Source organism: Sebastes umbrosus, chromosome 22, assembly GCF_015220745.1.
Source record: "Sebastes umbrosus isolate fSebUmb1 chromosome 22, fSebUmb1.pri, whole genome shotgun sequence".
NCBI lineage: Eukaryota > Metazoa > Chordata > Actinopteri > Perciformes > Sebastidae > Sebastes > Sebastes umbrosus.
In genome coordinates this window covers 7,968,453-7,983,947 of record NC_051290.1, presented here as the reverse complement: position 1 = coordinate 7,983,947, position 15,495 = coordinate 7,968,453, and the positions used below count along the sequence as shown (strand labels likewise).

General features: G+C 40.2%; 1 protein-coding gene across 8 annotated transcripts; it reads left to right on the top strand.

Annotated features, from left to right (window-relative positions):
• The first annotated feature begins 285 nt into the window (after positions 1 to 285).
• LOC119481502 (zinc finger protein 420-like) lies at positions 286 to 15,424 on the top strand. Of its 8 annotated transcripts, none has more exons than XM_037758521.1 (6): positions 286 to 426; positions 1,199 to 1,418; positions 9,300 to 9,512; positions 10,517 to 10,628; positions 11,644 to 11,751; positions 13,085 to 15,424. In XM_037758521.1, the coding sequence occupies exons 2-6, from the start codon at positions 1,306 to 1,308 to the stop codon at positions 14,483 to 14,485; spliced, it is 1,947 nt and encodes a 648-aa protein (XP_037614449.1). In that variant the 5' UTR covers positions 286 to 426; positions 1,199 to 1,305; the 3' UTR covers positions 14,486 to 15,424. The 8 variants fall into 8 exon arrangements, with proteins under 8 accessions (XP_037614449.1, XP_037614455.1, XP_037614452.1 ...); XM_037758527.1 differs by lacking the exon at positions 9,300 to 9,512 and adding an exon at positions 2,076 to 2,124 and having other exon boundaries at positions 10,566 to 10,628; XM_037758522.1 differs by lacking the exons at positions 286 to 426; positions 1,199 to 1,418 and adding exons at positions 3,320 to 3,435; positions 8,729 to 8,931.
• The last annotated feature ends 71 nt before the right edge of the window (positions 15,425 to 15,495 follow it).

Sequence of the window (15,495 nt, the reverse complement as noted above, 5' to 3'; positions counted from 1 at the left end):
GGAGAGAATTTAATTATTAGTAGTATTATAATTATTATTCTATTTAGTTAGTTATTATTAATAATAATAATAATAATAATAATAATAATAATAATAATAATAATAATAATAATAATAATTAATTTTTATTTTATTTTATTTTATTTTATTTTATTTTATTTTATTTTATTTTATTTTATTTTATTTATTTATTTTCCTGCTAATTTACTGCTCCACACTCCAGTCCAGTAGGTTGTGGTAATGCACCTATAAGCTGGTTTGCCAACCGCCAATAAACACCAAAGAAGAAGAAGAACAACAAGGAAGTAATGCAACCCGGAAGTGTGGTTGTGTTGTTGTGATCTCGGGTTAGTTGTTGTGTTAGCTGTCGAGCATATTCGTCCGTTTTGAGGCGGCAGAGCTCCAGGTGAACCCGCACACACTCAGGTAAACACTTTAATAATGTTTCTTTGACATTAGCTCCGATGCTAACCAGCTCATTAGCCGCTGTTAGCTTCGGCCTAGCTGCTGTGTGGCTAACTGCTAGCTGTCACTTTAATCTGTGCTCCTGTTATCTGATTAAACTTCCAGTTCCTTTGTGTTTTAGTCCAGTTTGAGAGGAGTTTCACAGTTTCTAGAATCATCCTCAACATTTGGTCCAAACCCTGTTTCTGTGAACTGTCTCTTTAACCAGATCACACACATCTATGTGATCTTTGATAGTGTTTCCATGGAAACCAGAGCATCCCTGAGAGAAGAGGTAAGATAAGATAAGATATTCCTTTATTAGTCCCACAGTGGGGAACTTTGCAGTGTACAGCAGCAAAGGGGATAGTGCAAAAAACAAGATGCATCAGCTAACACAGTTAAAAAAAAAAAGAGCTAAACAAAGTGTAACAAAATATGAACCATTTAAATAGAAGGAAGTATAAAAATAGGAGCAGTATATTCAGTATTGACAAATAAACAGACTATTAACAAAATTGCACAAGTGGAAAATGATATTGCACAGTGAGAATGAAATGAAATTCCACCTGAAAATATCAGGTTATTGTCAGTTTTTTGGTGTGTAAGCGTAAGTGGTCTACTGGGAGTAGTGCTGGTTGTGGAGTCTGACAGCTGCAGGAAGGAAGGACCTGCGATAGCGCTCCTTCACACACTTTGGAGACACAGAGGAGACAGCAGTAACCTGAATATCTCTGTGTGCTTTGATTTGTAGTGAGTCCAGGACAACAAGAGTCCAGCAGTCAGAGTGGAGACACCTGCTGGATCTCAGAGACCAGGACCAGGAGCCTGTTTCAGAAAGCAGCTTTAACAAACTCTGAGATGGAAAAATATTCGGTTCCAGAACAGCTGATCACAGTTAGTTCAATCAAATGTGAGGATGAAAACAGCCATGATCAATGGAGCTCTGATACTACCATTCACCATGGCAACAGGTAAATAAGAGGCTGAGCCTCCATCTGAATCCGGTCCATGTAGGGATATTAATGCATGTATATGCTGACTGTGCACATTTCTCTTTAAAAAAGTCCCAGCAGGGAAAAGTGTCAGAAACACAATCAAGTTTAATTCAGTGTTGTCCATTAATTAATCTTTTAGCAGACTGACATTTCCTTAATGGATGATAAAGTGGTGAATGTGACTGTGTATTAGACTGTAGCCTACATTACATTTAAATAGATTTACTCAGCTTTAATGTGACGGGACAAAACACAGGAGCAGCAACTGAAGATGAAAAATATAAAATTTATTATATTTGGATCTTGGCTCAACAGCATTCAGTGACTTTATTTCAGCTACTTCAACAAATGGAGTCAATTTAAACAGTCAGTGAAAGCATTTTAGTGGAACTGCTCTAACAGAGTGGCAGCTGTCTGTGTTCAGAGTCACAGTGTTATAAAGAAGGACATGCAGAGGTTTTATTCTGAGCTGAGGGCAACTTGATGCTATGTGATATTTTAATGTTCAAAGAAATGACTGACAGCACATAAAAGAGTAACTTTAGACAGTCCTGAGTAACAAACTAACATCTGACACAAAATAATGTGGCAATGAATGAGGAAATAAAAAACTAATCACACTTTCTGAAACAGAGACCAGGACCAGGAGCACTACAAGAGCGAAACGGAGGAGGACCAGCAGATCCCGGACCAGCAGATCCCAGACCAGCTGAGCAACATGGTCCCCAGAAGTTCAGCAGCAGGCTCGTCCTCTGATACCACCGATGTTCAGGTCAGGGTTCATGACTTCATGGCTTCATAACGACACTAAAGACACGAGGAAGAGTCAATAACTGAATAAATTACTGTTCAAATGACACAAAACTGATGTTTTTACCCACAAAACTGAAAACTGTGTTGAAAATGACACATGCGCAGGTTAGTAGGTAGCTCGGATTTATGTCATTAAAGCAGCACATTTCCTCTGTCATCAGAAGCTTCCCCCACACGTTTTTTTTCTAACAAAATGTGTAATGATGAGTCACGAGTGCTGTTTTTACGCTTCATGTGGACGGTGCACACATGTCTCTGTGCTACTCCAGTTGGACTCTTCAATCATTTCTCCTTTATAATTTGAGCTTTTATGACTTTCTGCTTGTTGTTAACTAGTAGTTGTGTTATGGATCCGTATGGATAACCCCCTCCCCCACGGTTTGACACTCCTGTGAACCGCAGATAAATTACACAGTTTAACCATCATAGTGTGAAATAAAGTTTTACTGCCAATCCATATCGACCGATATTCAGTAAAAATATGCAATCATGAGATCTGCATTAATGCTTTCTCGTCTCCGTTCCCTGATAATGCCACATTGTGAACAACAAATTCCGTGTTGGAAACTTGAAATCGGCAGGAGGACATGCAAAAATGCACCGATTGTTATCTTCTTCCTGGAGGCGGGCCTTATGCGTGAGGGGCACCATGACGAGCAAAAGCTGTCAATCTCTAAGACAATTTCGACGGAATCCCTCAGAGATATTAACACAACACAGCACAACACCTGCCCTTATATAGTGATTAGGGGCGTTACCTATGCTAATAATAAACAGTCAGGCACACGCCTCCAATTTATCAAGTGGGATTCATCATTCAGCACACCTGGTGCATCTGGAGTTGACTTCTCTTATTTTTTGTCTTAACAGAAAACCTAAGATAGATTTATGAGAACATTGCTGCACGAGGCCCATTGTGGGTTATGTTCCACAGACATGTTATAAATGTTATTTATGGTTTTATACATCTCGCTCCACCATGGCATCTCACTGACTCTCTTTCTCTTCTCTCTCTCTCTCTCTCTCTCTGTCTGTTGCTATAGAAACGGAGAGGAGGGGAACTCAAACGTCACAGCTGTCAGCACTGTGACAAATCCTTCACAACATCTGGATATTTAAAGATTCATGAGAGAGTTCACACTGGAGAGAAACTACACAGCTGTGATCAATGTGAGAAAACGTTTTCTCAGGTTTGTCACCTTAAAGGCCACCAACGCATTCACACTGGAGAGAAACCATTCAGCTGTGACCAATGTGGAAAAACTTTTTCTCAGGGTAGTCACCTTAAAGCCCACCAACGCATTCACACTGGAGAGAAACCGTTCAGCTGTGACCAATGTGGGACAGCTTTCATCGCTAAAGGTAGCCTTGAAATCCACCGACGTGTTCACACTGGAGAGAAACCGTTCAGCTGTGATCACTGTGGGGCAGCTTTCACCACTAAAGGTAGCCTTGAAATCCACAGACGTGTTCACACTGGAGAGAAACCGTTTGGTTGTGAGCTATGTGGGGCAGCGTTCACCACTAAAGGTAGCCTTGAAATCCACCGACGTGTTCACACTGGAGAGAAACCGTACAGCTGTGACCGATGTGGGTCAGCTTTCACCACTAAAGGTAGCCTTGATGTCCACCAACGCATTCACACTGCACAGAAACCGTATTGGTGTGACCAATGTGGGAATACTTATTCTCAGAGTGAACAGCTTAAATCCCACCAACGCATTCACACTGGAGAGAAACCTTACTCGTGTGGCCAATGTGGTAAAACTTTCTCTCATGGTAGTAACCTTAAAGCCCACCAACGCATTCACACTGGAGAGAAACCATACTGGTGTGAACAATGTGGTAAAACTTTTTCTAATGGTAGTTCCCTTAAAAAACACCAGCGCACTCACACTGGAGAGAAACCGTACTGGTGTGATCAATGTGGTAAAACTTTTTCTCGGGGTCATCACCTTAAAAAACACCAGCGTATTCACACTGCATCGTTGTGAACATTTTTCAGAGCCTAGATAGCTGTTTCCTTCTGCCTCCTCCCCATGCCCTGATAGCTGTGTTGTTATATTCTGAGCTTCTCTCCACATTGAAGTCTGACCAACAGTAACTTTATATTCTAAACAGCATGTATGCTATTTTGGCTACGACTATATACTGGCCTTTACTCTTTACAATCCATTAATCCGCTAGTACTTTCTATTTGATTTGTTTTGTAAAGATCAAAAACTTTTGACTGTATTCGACCCCCTGGGCCTCTGCCCCATAGACCCGTTCAATAATCCATCCACGAGTTGACAGCTGGAGAAAGATCAAGGAGGACATTCCCATCCGACACCAGAGACCATCTTTGAACAGAGACAGGGGTTACAATATCCCCCCGAATACAACCACCTGTTGTCATGTGACTGTGCTGGACTAGTGTCATGTGATGACAACTGAGGAAGTTTAACTGCTAAGTAAAGATGGCGCCAGCTGAGGTGAAGACATGTCAGCTCCACTTTGAAATGTTTCAGCTGAAATGAAAAATGCATCTTTTTCCTTGAAAAGAGAGAAAAAGCATGAGCTCATCCAGTAGCTTGTCATCTCCCATCTGGACTACTGCAGCTCTCTCAGCTAACCCAGAATGCTGCTCTCAGCCTGCTATTAATCCTTCCCCTCCTTAGACACTTACATTAACATCCCTCCACCATTAGCCATCATAATGACTGCCTTTTTACTAACATATTTTGCACTATGGAACTGTAATGCTGGAAACTTGAATTTCCCTCGGGATCAATAAAGTTACTATCTATCTATCTATCTATCTAAAGCGCCCTAACAGAGATTCCACTGCGGACTCTGATCTCTACTAGAAAGATTTGTCCAAGGACAATTAATATAGTGTATTAGTATGTGTGGGTGTGTGTGTATAACCGTATGTGTTTGCCTTAGTTAGACTTTTATTCCACTGCCTTTAAGCTAGGAATTGTACCATTAACACAATTCCACCATCTTTGATAACACTAATGTCATGTTTAGTACCATTCTGTGTTTCACTATCAAAACGCTAAAGCTACTATCGAAAATAAAATTTGAAATCATGTAATTGTTCAATTGTAAAAATCATAATTAAAAGAATAAGAGCTTTCAGGAGTTGAAGACTGACTCTGCAATCCCTGTGATTGGCCAGAATGCATCTTCTGAGCGGGCTGACCGACACTTTAAAATAAACTCTTATCTGAGAGACCATGCTGCTGTGTTTCTGCTCTTTGCCTTTATGTTCTTCTTCCATTCTCTTTCGGTGGAATCTTGCTCTTTGCTGGTCTGAAGATGTGATTCTGAACAATAGGAGAAACCTCAAAATCTGGAGTCCTGAGTTAGGAAAAGCTAGGAAAGCCTAAACCAGGAGCTCTCTTCCAATGGGACCTTTTCAAGGGGGGCGGGGCTGAGAGATCAGCGAGATGCTGCAGCATGGCGAGAACACGGATGCACTAGTCTAAACGGTCAATTATTGAACCTTTTCACCATATTCCGGTGTATTCCTCTTTGTTTAATATCAGTGGTCGAAGATGCCATCGCTCACTTGACCACCGTACTGAGTCGAGGAAGCATGCCTATGGGTGTGCAACTTAAGGGATACCAACAACTAGTCCTATAGAACAGATTTACCGCAAACATTCAACATCAACACATCTGGAGATACGTAGTTTTCACTAGACAGGAAGGGGATGAAAAGCTGTCATCTGTAAAGTAATTAAAGCTGTCAGATAAATGTAGTGGAGTAAAAAGTACAATATTTCCCTCTGAGATGTAGTGGAGGAGAAGTACCCAGCCAACATTTGTATGTGGGGCCCATTTGGGTAGTAAATTGGCTGAAAAATGGGCCCTATATGGGATTGTCCGTGGGTTCCATAATGGCCCCATGCCAATTGCCCTTGTGGGTTTCATGCAGGAGTACACTGATTGTTATATGGGCCCAATCTGGGCAACATAAACCAAAACCCATCTCGGCCCCAGGTTTAAGTTCAATGTGGGAACTACATGGGGAGTACATGGGCTGAAATATGGGTTGTAAGATGACGCTAACTACAGCTGCCTCGGCGAGTTGGTGCGCTCTGTTTTTATTCTTCTGTTATTATACTGTTTTGACTTGCACCAACATAACCAAAGCAAATTCCTAGTGTATACCTCTTACACCTGGCAATAAATACGATTCTGATTCTGATTCTGATTCTGAAGTGGGTTTGTCCACAGTTTCCATGTTGGCCCCATGCACTAATTTCCCAGTAGTGACCCAACTAGGACCCACATGGGGAGCCCACATGGGGAGCCCATGTGTGACCTACTTAGTTGATCCAAGTGGGCCCCAGATAAGATGCCCATTTTGGGCCCATACCCACTTGGAACCCAGGTACCCTCAGCATAACCCATGTGGGGCCCACATAACCATGTTGGCTGGGTAGGAAGTAGCAGAACAGGTATAATCGTGTGAAATGCTTTTTGCTGGGAAGCTCCATTAAAATAATAAGTTATATTACAATTATAAAAGGAAATACTTTGTACAAGGGCATATTAAGAACATATACATATCAGGAAGTATGAATGTACATATATCAGAAATACTTTGTACAAGGCATATTAAGAACATATACAGTATAAGATATTTTTGTGTGAGAAGGTGTCATGAATTATCTATTTAAAAGTCAGATGGCCTCAAGTACCTTGAATCACAGTACTAAAGTACTAAATGTACTTATTTACATTCCACCACTGAATATAATAACGTTGATTAATAAAATCCTATGTGTGTCTGTTGTTTCCCTCCTGACCTCCAGGTGGAGACTTTCTGTCACATTAAAGTGAAAAACCAGACCGGAAATACGTTGAACCGGAAGTACTTGTAACCGGAAGTGTGGTTGTGTTGTTGTGATCTCGGGCTAGCGCTAGGATAGTTGTTGTTGTGTTAGCTGACGAGCCTATTTGTCCGTTTTGAGGCGGCAGAGCTGCAGGTGAACCTGCACACACTCAGGTAAACACTTTACTGAGTGTAATAATGTGTTTTTGACCCGGAAATCAAAGCGAATTGTTAGCTTCGGTCTGCTGCTGTGTGGCTAACTGCTAACTGCTAGCTGTTAGCCTTTAGCTCACTATAATGTGTGCTCCTGTTATCTGATTAAACTTCCAGTTCCTTTGTGTTTTAGTCCAGTTTGAGAGGAGTTTCACAGTTTCTAGAATCATCCTCAACATTTTGCAAAACAGGAAGTGCGTTTCTCCAAACAGTTTGTCCAAACACAGCAGATAACATATACTGTGAAATTATTCGGTTTTTAAGAGAAACTGATTTAGTTAAACGACTCTAGAGTTTTCCTCATTATTATTATTATTATTATTATTATTATTATTATTATTGTTATTATTATTGTTATTATTATTATTATTATCATTATTATTGTTATTATTATTGTTATTATTATTATTATTATTGTTATTATTATTGTTATTATTATTATTATTATTATTGTTATTATTGTTGTTATTATTATTATTATTATTATTATTGTTATTATTATTATTATTATTATTATTGTTATTATTATTTTTATTATTATTATTATTATTATTGTTATTATTATTGTTATTATTATTATTATTATTATTATTATTATTATTATTATTATTTTTAGAAAGGTGGGCTGGAAAAGAAGGGAAGAAAATGTCATTATTCGACTGAGAATCGGACAAACAGGTCTTAACCCCTCATTATATAGAATAGGCAAGCACCCAACTGGGAAATACACATATTGTAATCAACCAGAAACTGTCGAACATGTACTGATACACTGCAGGAATAACAGTATCCAGAGGAATCACCTTTTACAGTCACTCAGGAAGGCAAAACATCAGGACTTTTCATTGTCAGGTCTATTGGGGAATACAGAAGATAACATATATTGTGAAATTATTCAGTTTTTAAGAGAAACTGATTTAGTTAAACGAATCTAGAGTTTTCCTCATTATTACTATTCTTTTTTTATTTTATTTTTTTATTTTGTTTCTGCACAATCTCCTGTTCCACACTCCTGTCCAGATGGTGGCGGTAATGCACCTCTAAGATGGTTTGCCAGCCGCCAATAAACACCAAAGAAGAAGAAGCTTGAACTTCCAGTTCTTTTGTGTTTTAGTCCAGTTTTAGAGTAGTTTCACAGTTTTTCTCAGTCGCTTTGGTTCGTTTCTAGAATCATCCTCAACATTGGCAAAACAGGAAGTGCGTGTCTCGAACAGTTGGTTCAAACCTGTATCTGTGAGCTGTCTCTTTAACCAGATCACACACATCTATGTGATCTTTGATAGTTTCCATGGAAACCAGAGCATTCCTTAGAGAAGAGCTGCAGCTGTTTTCATGCTAACATGGACCATGTTATCAGCACTACGTAGATGGGTGTAAAACCAGAGGAAACCGCAGTAACCTGAATATCTGTGTGTGCTTTGATTTGTAGTGAGTCCAGCAGTCAGAGTGGAGACCTGCTGGATCTCAGAGACCAGGACCAGGAGCCCGTTTCAGAAAGCAGCTTTAACAAAACTCTGAGATGGAAAAGTTTTCGGTTCCAGAACAGCTGATCCCAGTTTGTTCAATCAAATGTGAGGATGAAAACAGCCATCATCAATGGAGCTCTGATACTACCATTCACCATGGCAACAGGTAAGGGGATAGTGCAAAAAACAAGATGCATCAGCTAACACAGTGTAACAAAATATGAACCATTTAAATAGAAGGAAGTATAAAAATAGGAGCAGTATATACAGTATTGACAATAAACAGACTATTAACAAAATTGCACAAGTGGAAAATGATATTGCACAGTGAGAATGAATTAAATTCCACCTGAAAATATCAGGTTATTGTCAGTTTTTTGGTGTGTAACTGTAAGTGGTCTACTGGGAGTAGTGCTGGTTGCAGAGTCTGACAGCTGCAGGAAGGAAGGACCTGCGATAGCGCTCCTTCACACACTTTGGAGACACAGAGGAGACAGCAGTAACCTGAATATCTGTGTGTGCTTTGATTTGTAGTGAGTCCAGGACAACAGAGTCCATCAGTCAGAGTGGAGAGACCTGCTGGAACTCAGAGACCAGGAGCCCGTTTCAGGAAGCAGCTTTAACAAACACTGAGATGGAAAAGTTTTCGGTTCCAGAACAGCTGATCCCAGTTTGTTCAATCAAATGTGAGGATGAAAACAGCCATGATCAGGGGAGCACCGATACTACGATTCACCATGGCAACAGGTAAGTAAGAGCCACAGCCTCCATCTGAATCCAGTCCACGTAGAGATATTAATGCATGTATATGCTGACTGTGCACATTTCTCTTTAAAAAAGTCAGAGCAGGGAAAAGTGTCAATAACACCATCACGTTTAATTCAGTGTTGTCCATTAATTCATCTTCTAGCAGACTGACATTTCCTTAATGGATGATAAAGTGGTGAATGTGACTGTGTATTAGACTGTAGCCTACATTACATTTAAATAGATTTATTCAGCTTTAATGTGACGGGACAAAACACAGGAGCAGCAACGGAAGATGAAAAATATCAAATCTATTCATCAGAGACAGAGAGACATGACTGTAAGCTCACAGTCTGAGCCGATCTGAATAATGCGTTGGGTGATTTAAAGGTTAAATAGAGTAGATTTTAAATAGTAGACATCTATTTGGAGCTTGGCTCAACAGCATTCAGTGACTTTATTTCAGCTACTTCAACAAATGGAGTCAATTTAAACACAGTCAATGAAATGCTGTTAAAACCTGTTCAGACTATACGCCGCCTATTTAAAAAAACTCTCTTTCTAACTCCGTTCTGCAGCTTCACCGCCATCCTGCTCACTCAGAAATATTAACATATAATCTACAATATTAGAGGAATTCTGTTACTGATAGAGATCATTATTCATTGATCCTACGTGTCTGAGCTTCATACTGATCTTTACTGTTTAAACTGAGATTACACATTATGAGCAATAAACACTTTAGTGGAACGGCTCTAACAAACTGACAGCTGTCTGTGTTCAGAGTCACAGTGTTATAAATAAGGACATGCAGAGGTTTTATTCTGTGCTGAGGGCGACTTGATGCTGTGTGATATTTTAATGTTCAAAGAAATGACTGACAGCACATAAAAGAGTAACTTTAGACAGTCCTGAGTAACAAACTAATATCTGACACACAGTAAACCTTCGATACGGACTGAATGAATGAGGAAATAAAACACTAATCACACTTTCTGAAACAGAGACCAGGACCAGGAGCACTTCAAGATCAAAAAGGAGGAGGACCAGCAGAACCTGGACCAGTGGAGCAACATAGTCCCCAGAACACCAGCAGCAGGCTCGTCCTATGATCAGGTCAGTGTTCATGACTTCATGGCTTCATGGCTTCATAACGACACCAAGAAGAGGAAAAAACAGCTACAAATTTTCATAAATATCTACTGAGGTGGCAGCTGGGGGGGCTATATTAGTGTTAATACTGCCTAAAAATGTCCTTGGGCGCTCACATAAAGACCCTCTTCATCTCAAAGTCCCGGGCTGGATTTCAGTCCTAGTCCACCTCTAGATCATGTGACACACCCAGTTTTCTGATGCTCACTCAGTTTTTTTCTGGCTTCGCTCAAGAGCCCTTCTGGTGCCGGCAGACATAGAAACCTCCCGACAAGGCGCACAAAAAAACAGGACTGTTGCAGCTGCTGCTACGCCTCCATCCTCGGGGAAACACTGCTCACATTTTATACAATACAATACGTAAACATACCGGTGCATTTTCAGCCAACAGGAGGACATATCGTAGGCGTAGGCGACGACGTTGGAAACGTAATTTCCACTTTGCTTTCATTTTCTGTGTATTCTTGATCAACAAAGCAGGCAGATATTTTGGCGGGTAGTGGACGGGTAAAACCTGAAGGAGGGCAGCAGTGCAACACAAAGGATGCCAGCTGCCGTAAAACCCCGAAGAAGAAGAAGATATTTTGGTGGGTAACGAGCCGCGGTGAAATGTTGCGATCGTCATTTTCGGTAAGTGCGGCGCAGAGTATTCGATTTGAGACGACCCTACCCCGTTGAAATTCATGCAATACTCAAAGTAAGTATAGAGTGCATGAAGTGCACTACATTGAAGTGTACTTCCGGAAGTACGTGGATTGGAACATTGTTATTGTTTTTTTTTCTCCTGGGGTTGGTGGGGGGGTCCTATGTATAAGCCTGTGGCTTCTTGACCTCTCCTGACACATTTCTTTTTTTTTTTTTCATTGACTGGATTTTATGAAGTTTTATATATGTGCAAATAAATAAATAAAAAATAAAATAAATAAAGAGAACACACTGAGAGTGTCAATAATAGTGTTTCTGTATTCTTATTTTACAGGTGATGAAGGAGTGTTACATCCCTCTGACACGTGTCAGGATCAGCAGTGCGATGTTGGCTGCAATGGACACCGTTGGACACTCAGCAGCTGTTCCAAAAGGCCAAAAGGTCATCTGCAGGTTAATTTTCTCTGTTAGTTGAGGCCTTTTATACTGGGGGAAAAAAGTTCGGAAACTTGTGTTTGGTCGATTATTTCTCTGTTGTTACAATGCTAACTGTCATTGTATTTTACATCGTTGGGAAGCCTGTTTATTTACCTTCACAATGATGTCCAACTTCTAAGGATCATGCATTTGTGGGATGAGCAGCACAGCTGATTATGTGGGTAGCGCCCAGGAAAAAATTGCCAAAATGCTCTGCCAATGGTAAACAGTGTATTCTCCTGTTGGAATTGACTCTTGTTTTGAGTTGATTGGATGATTGTCCACTACCTGCTCAGGTACTCTGTTCACTTCCTGCTCAGGTACTCTTTACACGGCCTGCTCAGGTACTCTGTTCACTTCCTGCTCAGGTACTCTGTTCACTACCTACTCAAGTACTCTGTACTCTACCTGTTCGGGTACTCTGTTCACTACCTACTCAGGTACTCTGTTCACTACCTGCTCAGGTACTCTGTATACTACCTGCTCAGGTACTCTGTACACTACCTGCTCAGGTACTCTGCTCACTACCTGCTCAGGTACTCTGTCCACTACCTGAACATAGTTGAATATTTAGCAGCTACAGAGACAGAAATTTTACCTCAGTAGTTGGTAGAGATCAAAAACAGCTAAAAGAGAGAGAATAGCAGAAATCAGAATTAGGGTTTACACATACAATGAATTTGCCTTTTTGTTTTTGGTGCATAACAATAAACATAGTAAGAGAAATAAAAATAAATAATAATAAAAGCAAGCACTGTGCTGGTAAAGCCAAGACACAACTATAGAATAGAAAAAATACAATAAGGACATAAAAATACTTCTATTTGTAATAACTATGTATGTGTTTTAAAATGAAAGAGCTGAACAGTTTTGTGTATGAATCACAGTATGAATGTACTTTTTTTTTTTACCCGGCTATATAGGAAATGAGGTCTCTACCTCAATGTGTTTCTGAGTTGAAATAAATTGAATGAATGACTGACTTAGTGCGTGGTATGGTTTAATCTTCAACTATACTGAGTCTTACATTTCCCATAACGCAACTCCATAATGGGGATGTCGCCTGATAATTAATAAATGTCAAGGGGGGGGGCGACTGTGGTGATCAATCAAATGTCTACAGAGGGACATGGCCCTGCAGTTGGTTGTCACAGGTGGTAGTGCATTAGTCAGACTGGAACATTGTGGATTATGTTCCACTGACATGCTCTAAATGTTCTTTATTGTTCTAGATAGGTCGCTCCACCATGGCATCTCACTGACTCTCTCTCTCTCTGTCTGTATGTCTGTTGCTATAGAAACTGAGAGGAAGAAAGGGACTGATTCATCAGAGAGTTCACACTGGAGAGAGACAGTACAGCTGTGATGAATGTGGAGCAGCTTTCACTCAATCAGGTCACCTGATAACCCATCAACGCATTCACACTGGAGAGAAACCCTACAGCTGTGATGAATGTGGAGCAGCTTTCAATAGATCAGATAACCTGAAAACCCATCAACGCATTCACACTGGAGAGAAACCCTACAGCTGTGATGAATGTGGGGCAGCTTTCAATAGATCAGGTCACCTGAAAACCCATCAACGCATTCACACTGGAGAGAAACCCTACAGCTGTGATGAATGTGGGGCAGCTTTCAATGAATCAGGTAACTTGAAAATACATCAACGCATTCACACTGGAGAGAAACCCTACAGCTGTGAGCAATGTGGAGCAGCTTTCACTACATCAGTTAAACTAAAAGTACATCAACGTATTCACACTGGAGAGAATCCCTACAGCTGTGATGAATGTGGAGCAGCTTTCACTGCATCAGGTTCCCTGAAAAAACATCAACGCATTCACACTGGAGAGAAACCCTACAGCTGTGATGAATGTGGAGCAGCTTTCACTCAATCAGGTCACCTGAAAATACATCAACGCATTCACACTGGAGAGAAACCCTACAGCTGTGATGAATGTGGAGCAGCTTTCATTCAATCAGGTTACCTGAAAATACATCAACGCATTCACACTGGAGAGAAACCCTACAGCTGTGATGAATGTGGGGCAGCTTTCAATGAATCAGGTAACTTGAAAATACATCAACGCATTCACACTGGAGAGAAACCCTACAGCTGTGAACAATGTGGAGCAGCTTTCACTACATCAGTTAAACTAAAAATACATCAACGCATTCACACTGGAGAGAAACCATACAGCTGTGATGTATGTGGAGCAGCTTTCATTACATCAGGTGCCCTGAAAATACATCAACGCATTCACACTGGAGAGAAACCCTACAGCTGTGATGAATGTGGCGCAGCTTTCATTACATCAGCTAAACTAAAAATACATCAACGCATTCACACTGGAGAAAAAACGTACAGCTGTGATGTATGTGGAGCAGCTTTCACAACATCAGGTCACCTGAAATCCCATCAACGCATTCACACTGGAGAAAAAACTTACAGCTGTGATGTATGTGGAGCAGCTTTCACAACATCAGGTCACCTGAAATCCCACCAACGCATTCACACTGGAGAGAAGCCATACTGGTGTGACCATTGTGGTAAAACTTTTGCTCATGGTAGTCACTTTAAATCCCACCAACGCATTCACACTGGAGAGAAGCCATACTGGTGTGACCAATGTGGGAAAACTTTTTCTCAGTGTAGTAATCTTAAAGTCCACCAGCGTATTCACACTGCATTGTTGTGAACACGTTTCAGAGCCCAGCTAGCTGTTTTCTCTTGCCTCCTCCCCATGCCCTGATAGCTGTGTTGTTATATTCTGAGCTTCTCTCCACATTGAAGTCTTACCAACAGTGACTTTATTTTGTAAACAGCATGTATTTTATTGTGGCTACAACTAAATACTGGCCTTTATTCCTGTAATATATTTTTTTTCTTAACCATCCATTAATCTGCTGAGTATTTTCTGGATAAATTGTTTTGTAAAGAACAGAAACTTTGACTGTATTCGACCCCCTGGGCCTGTGCACCGTAGACCCGTTCAATCATCCATCCATGAGTCGACAACTGGACAAAGATCAAGGAGGACATTCCCATCCGACACCAGAGACCCTCTTTGAACAGAGACAGGGGTTACCATCTCCCCCCGAATACAACCACCTGTTATCATGTGACTGTACTGGACTAGCGTCAAGTGATGACAACTGAGGAAGGTTAAGTGCTGAAGAAGGCCATGGGATATGGTCAAAAGCTCCTCAAAGACAGTATGTGAGCCTTGAGTTTAGAATGATTTATTCCAGATGTGTTCCCATTATTGTTTTTATCTGCTTCATACATATTCTCTTTTTCTTGTTGTTTTGTAGTTCAACATTATATTTTCCTCTTTTGTGTAGTTTTCATTGAATAATCTTTATTTTAAATTTATATTCACTGTTTTTATTTTCTATGACTGAATGTGGTAGGGCTGCATGATTATGGCCAAAATGGCTTTCAACTTCAAATATTGAGTGTTGTCAAAGCAAACTATCTGTGTTGGTTCTCATCAAAAGAAAATATTTAATGTTCATGAATTGAATTTATATTTAACTTATATTCTCTAGAAGATTATAATTATCATTTCTATTTTGTTGTTTGACAATGACCTGGAGGTAATAAAAGACTTCTTTTTGGAATAAAGTCTGTTTGAGAGTTTTAAATGTCATCAGTCCATTACTTATATTGCATATTACAATAGCATTGTGTTGTTTAATTGAAAGA

Bases quoted from the DNA above. Each gene is read 5' to 3' on its own strand.
- LOC119481502 (XM_037758521.1), top strand. From the start codon at position 1,306: ATGGAAAAATATTCGGTTCCAGAACAGCTGATCACAGTTAGTTCAATC. The intron at 1,419-9,299 runs GTAAATAAGAGG...TTTGATTTGTAG, and splicing joins ACCATTCACCATGGCAACAG to TGAGTCCAGGACAACAGAGT. The intron at 10,629-11,643 runs GTCAGTGTTCAT...CTTATTTTACAG, and splicing joins CAGGCTCGTCCTATGATCAG to GTGATGAAGGAGTGTTACAT.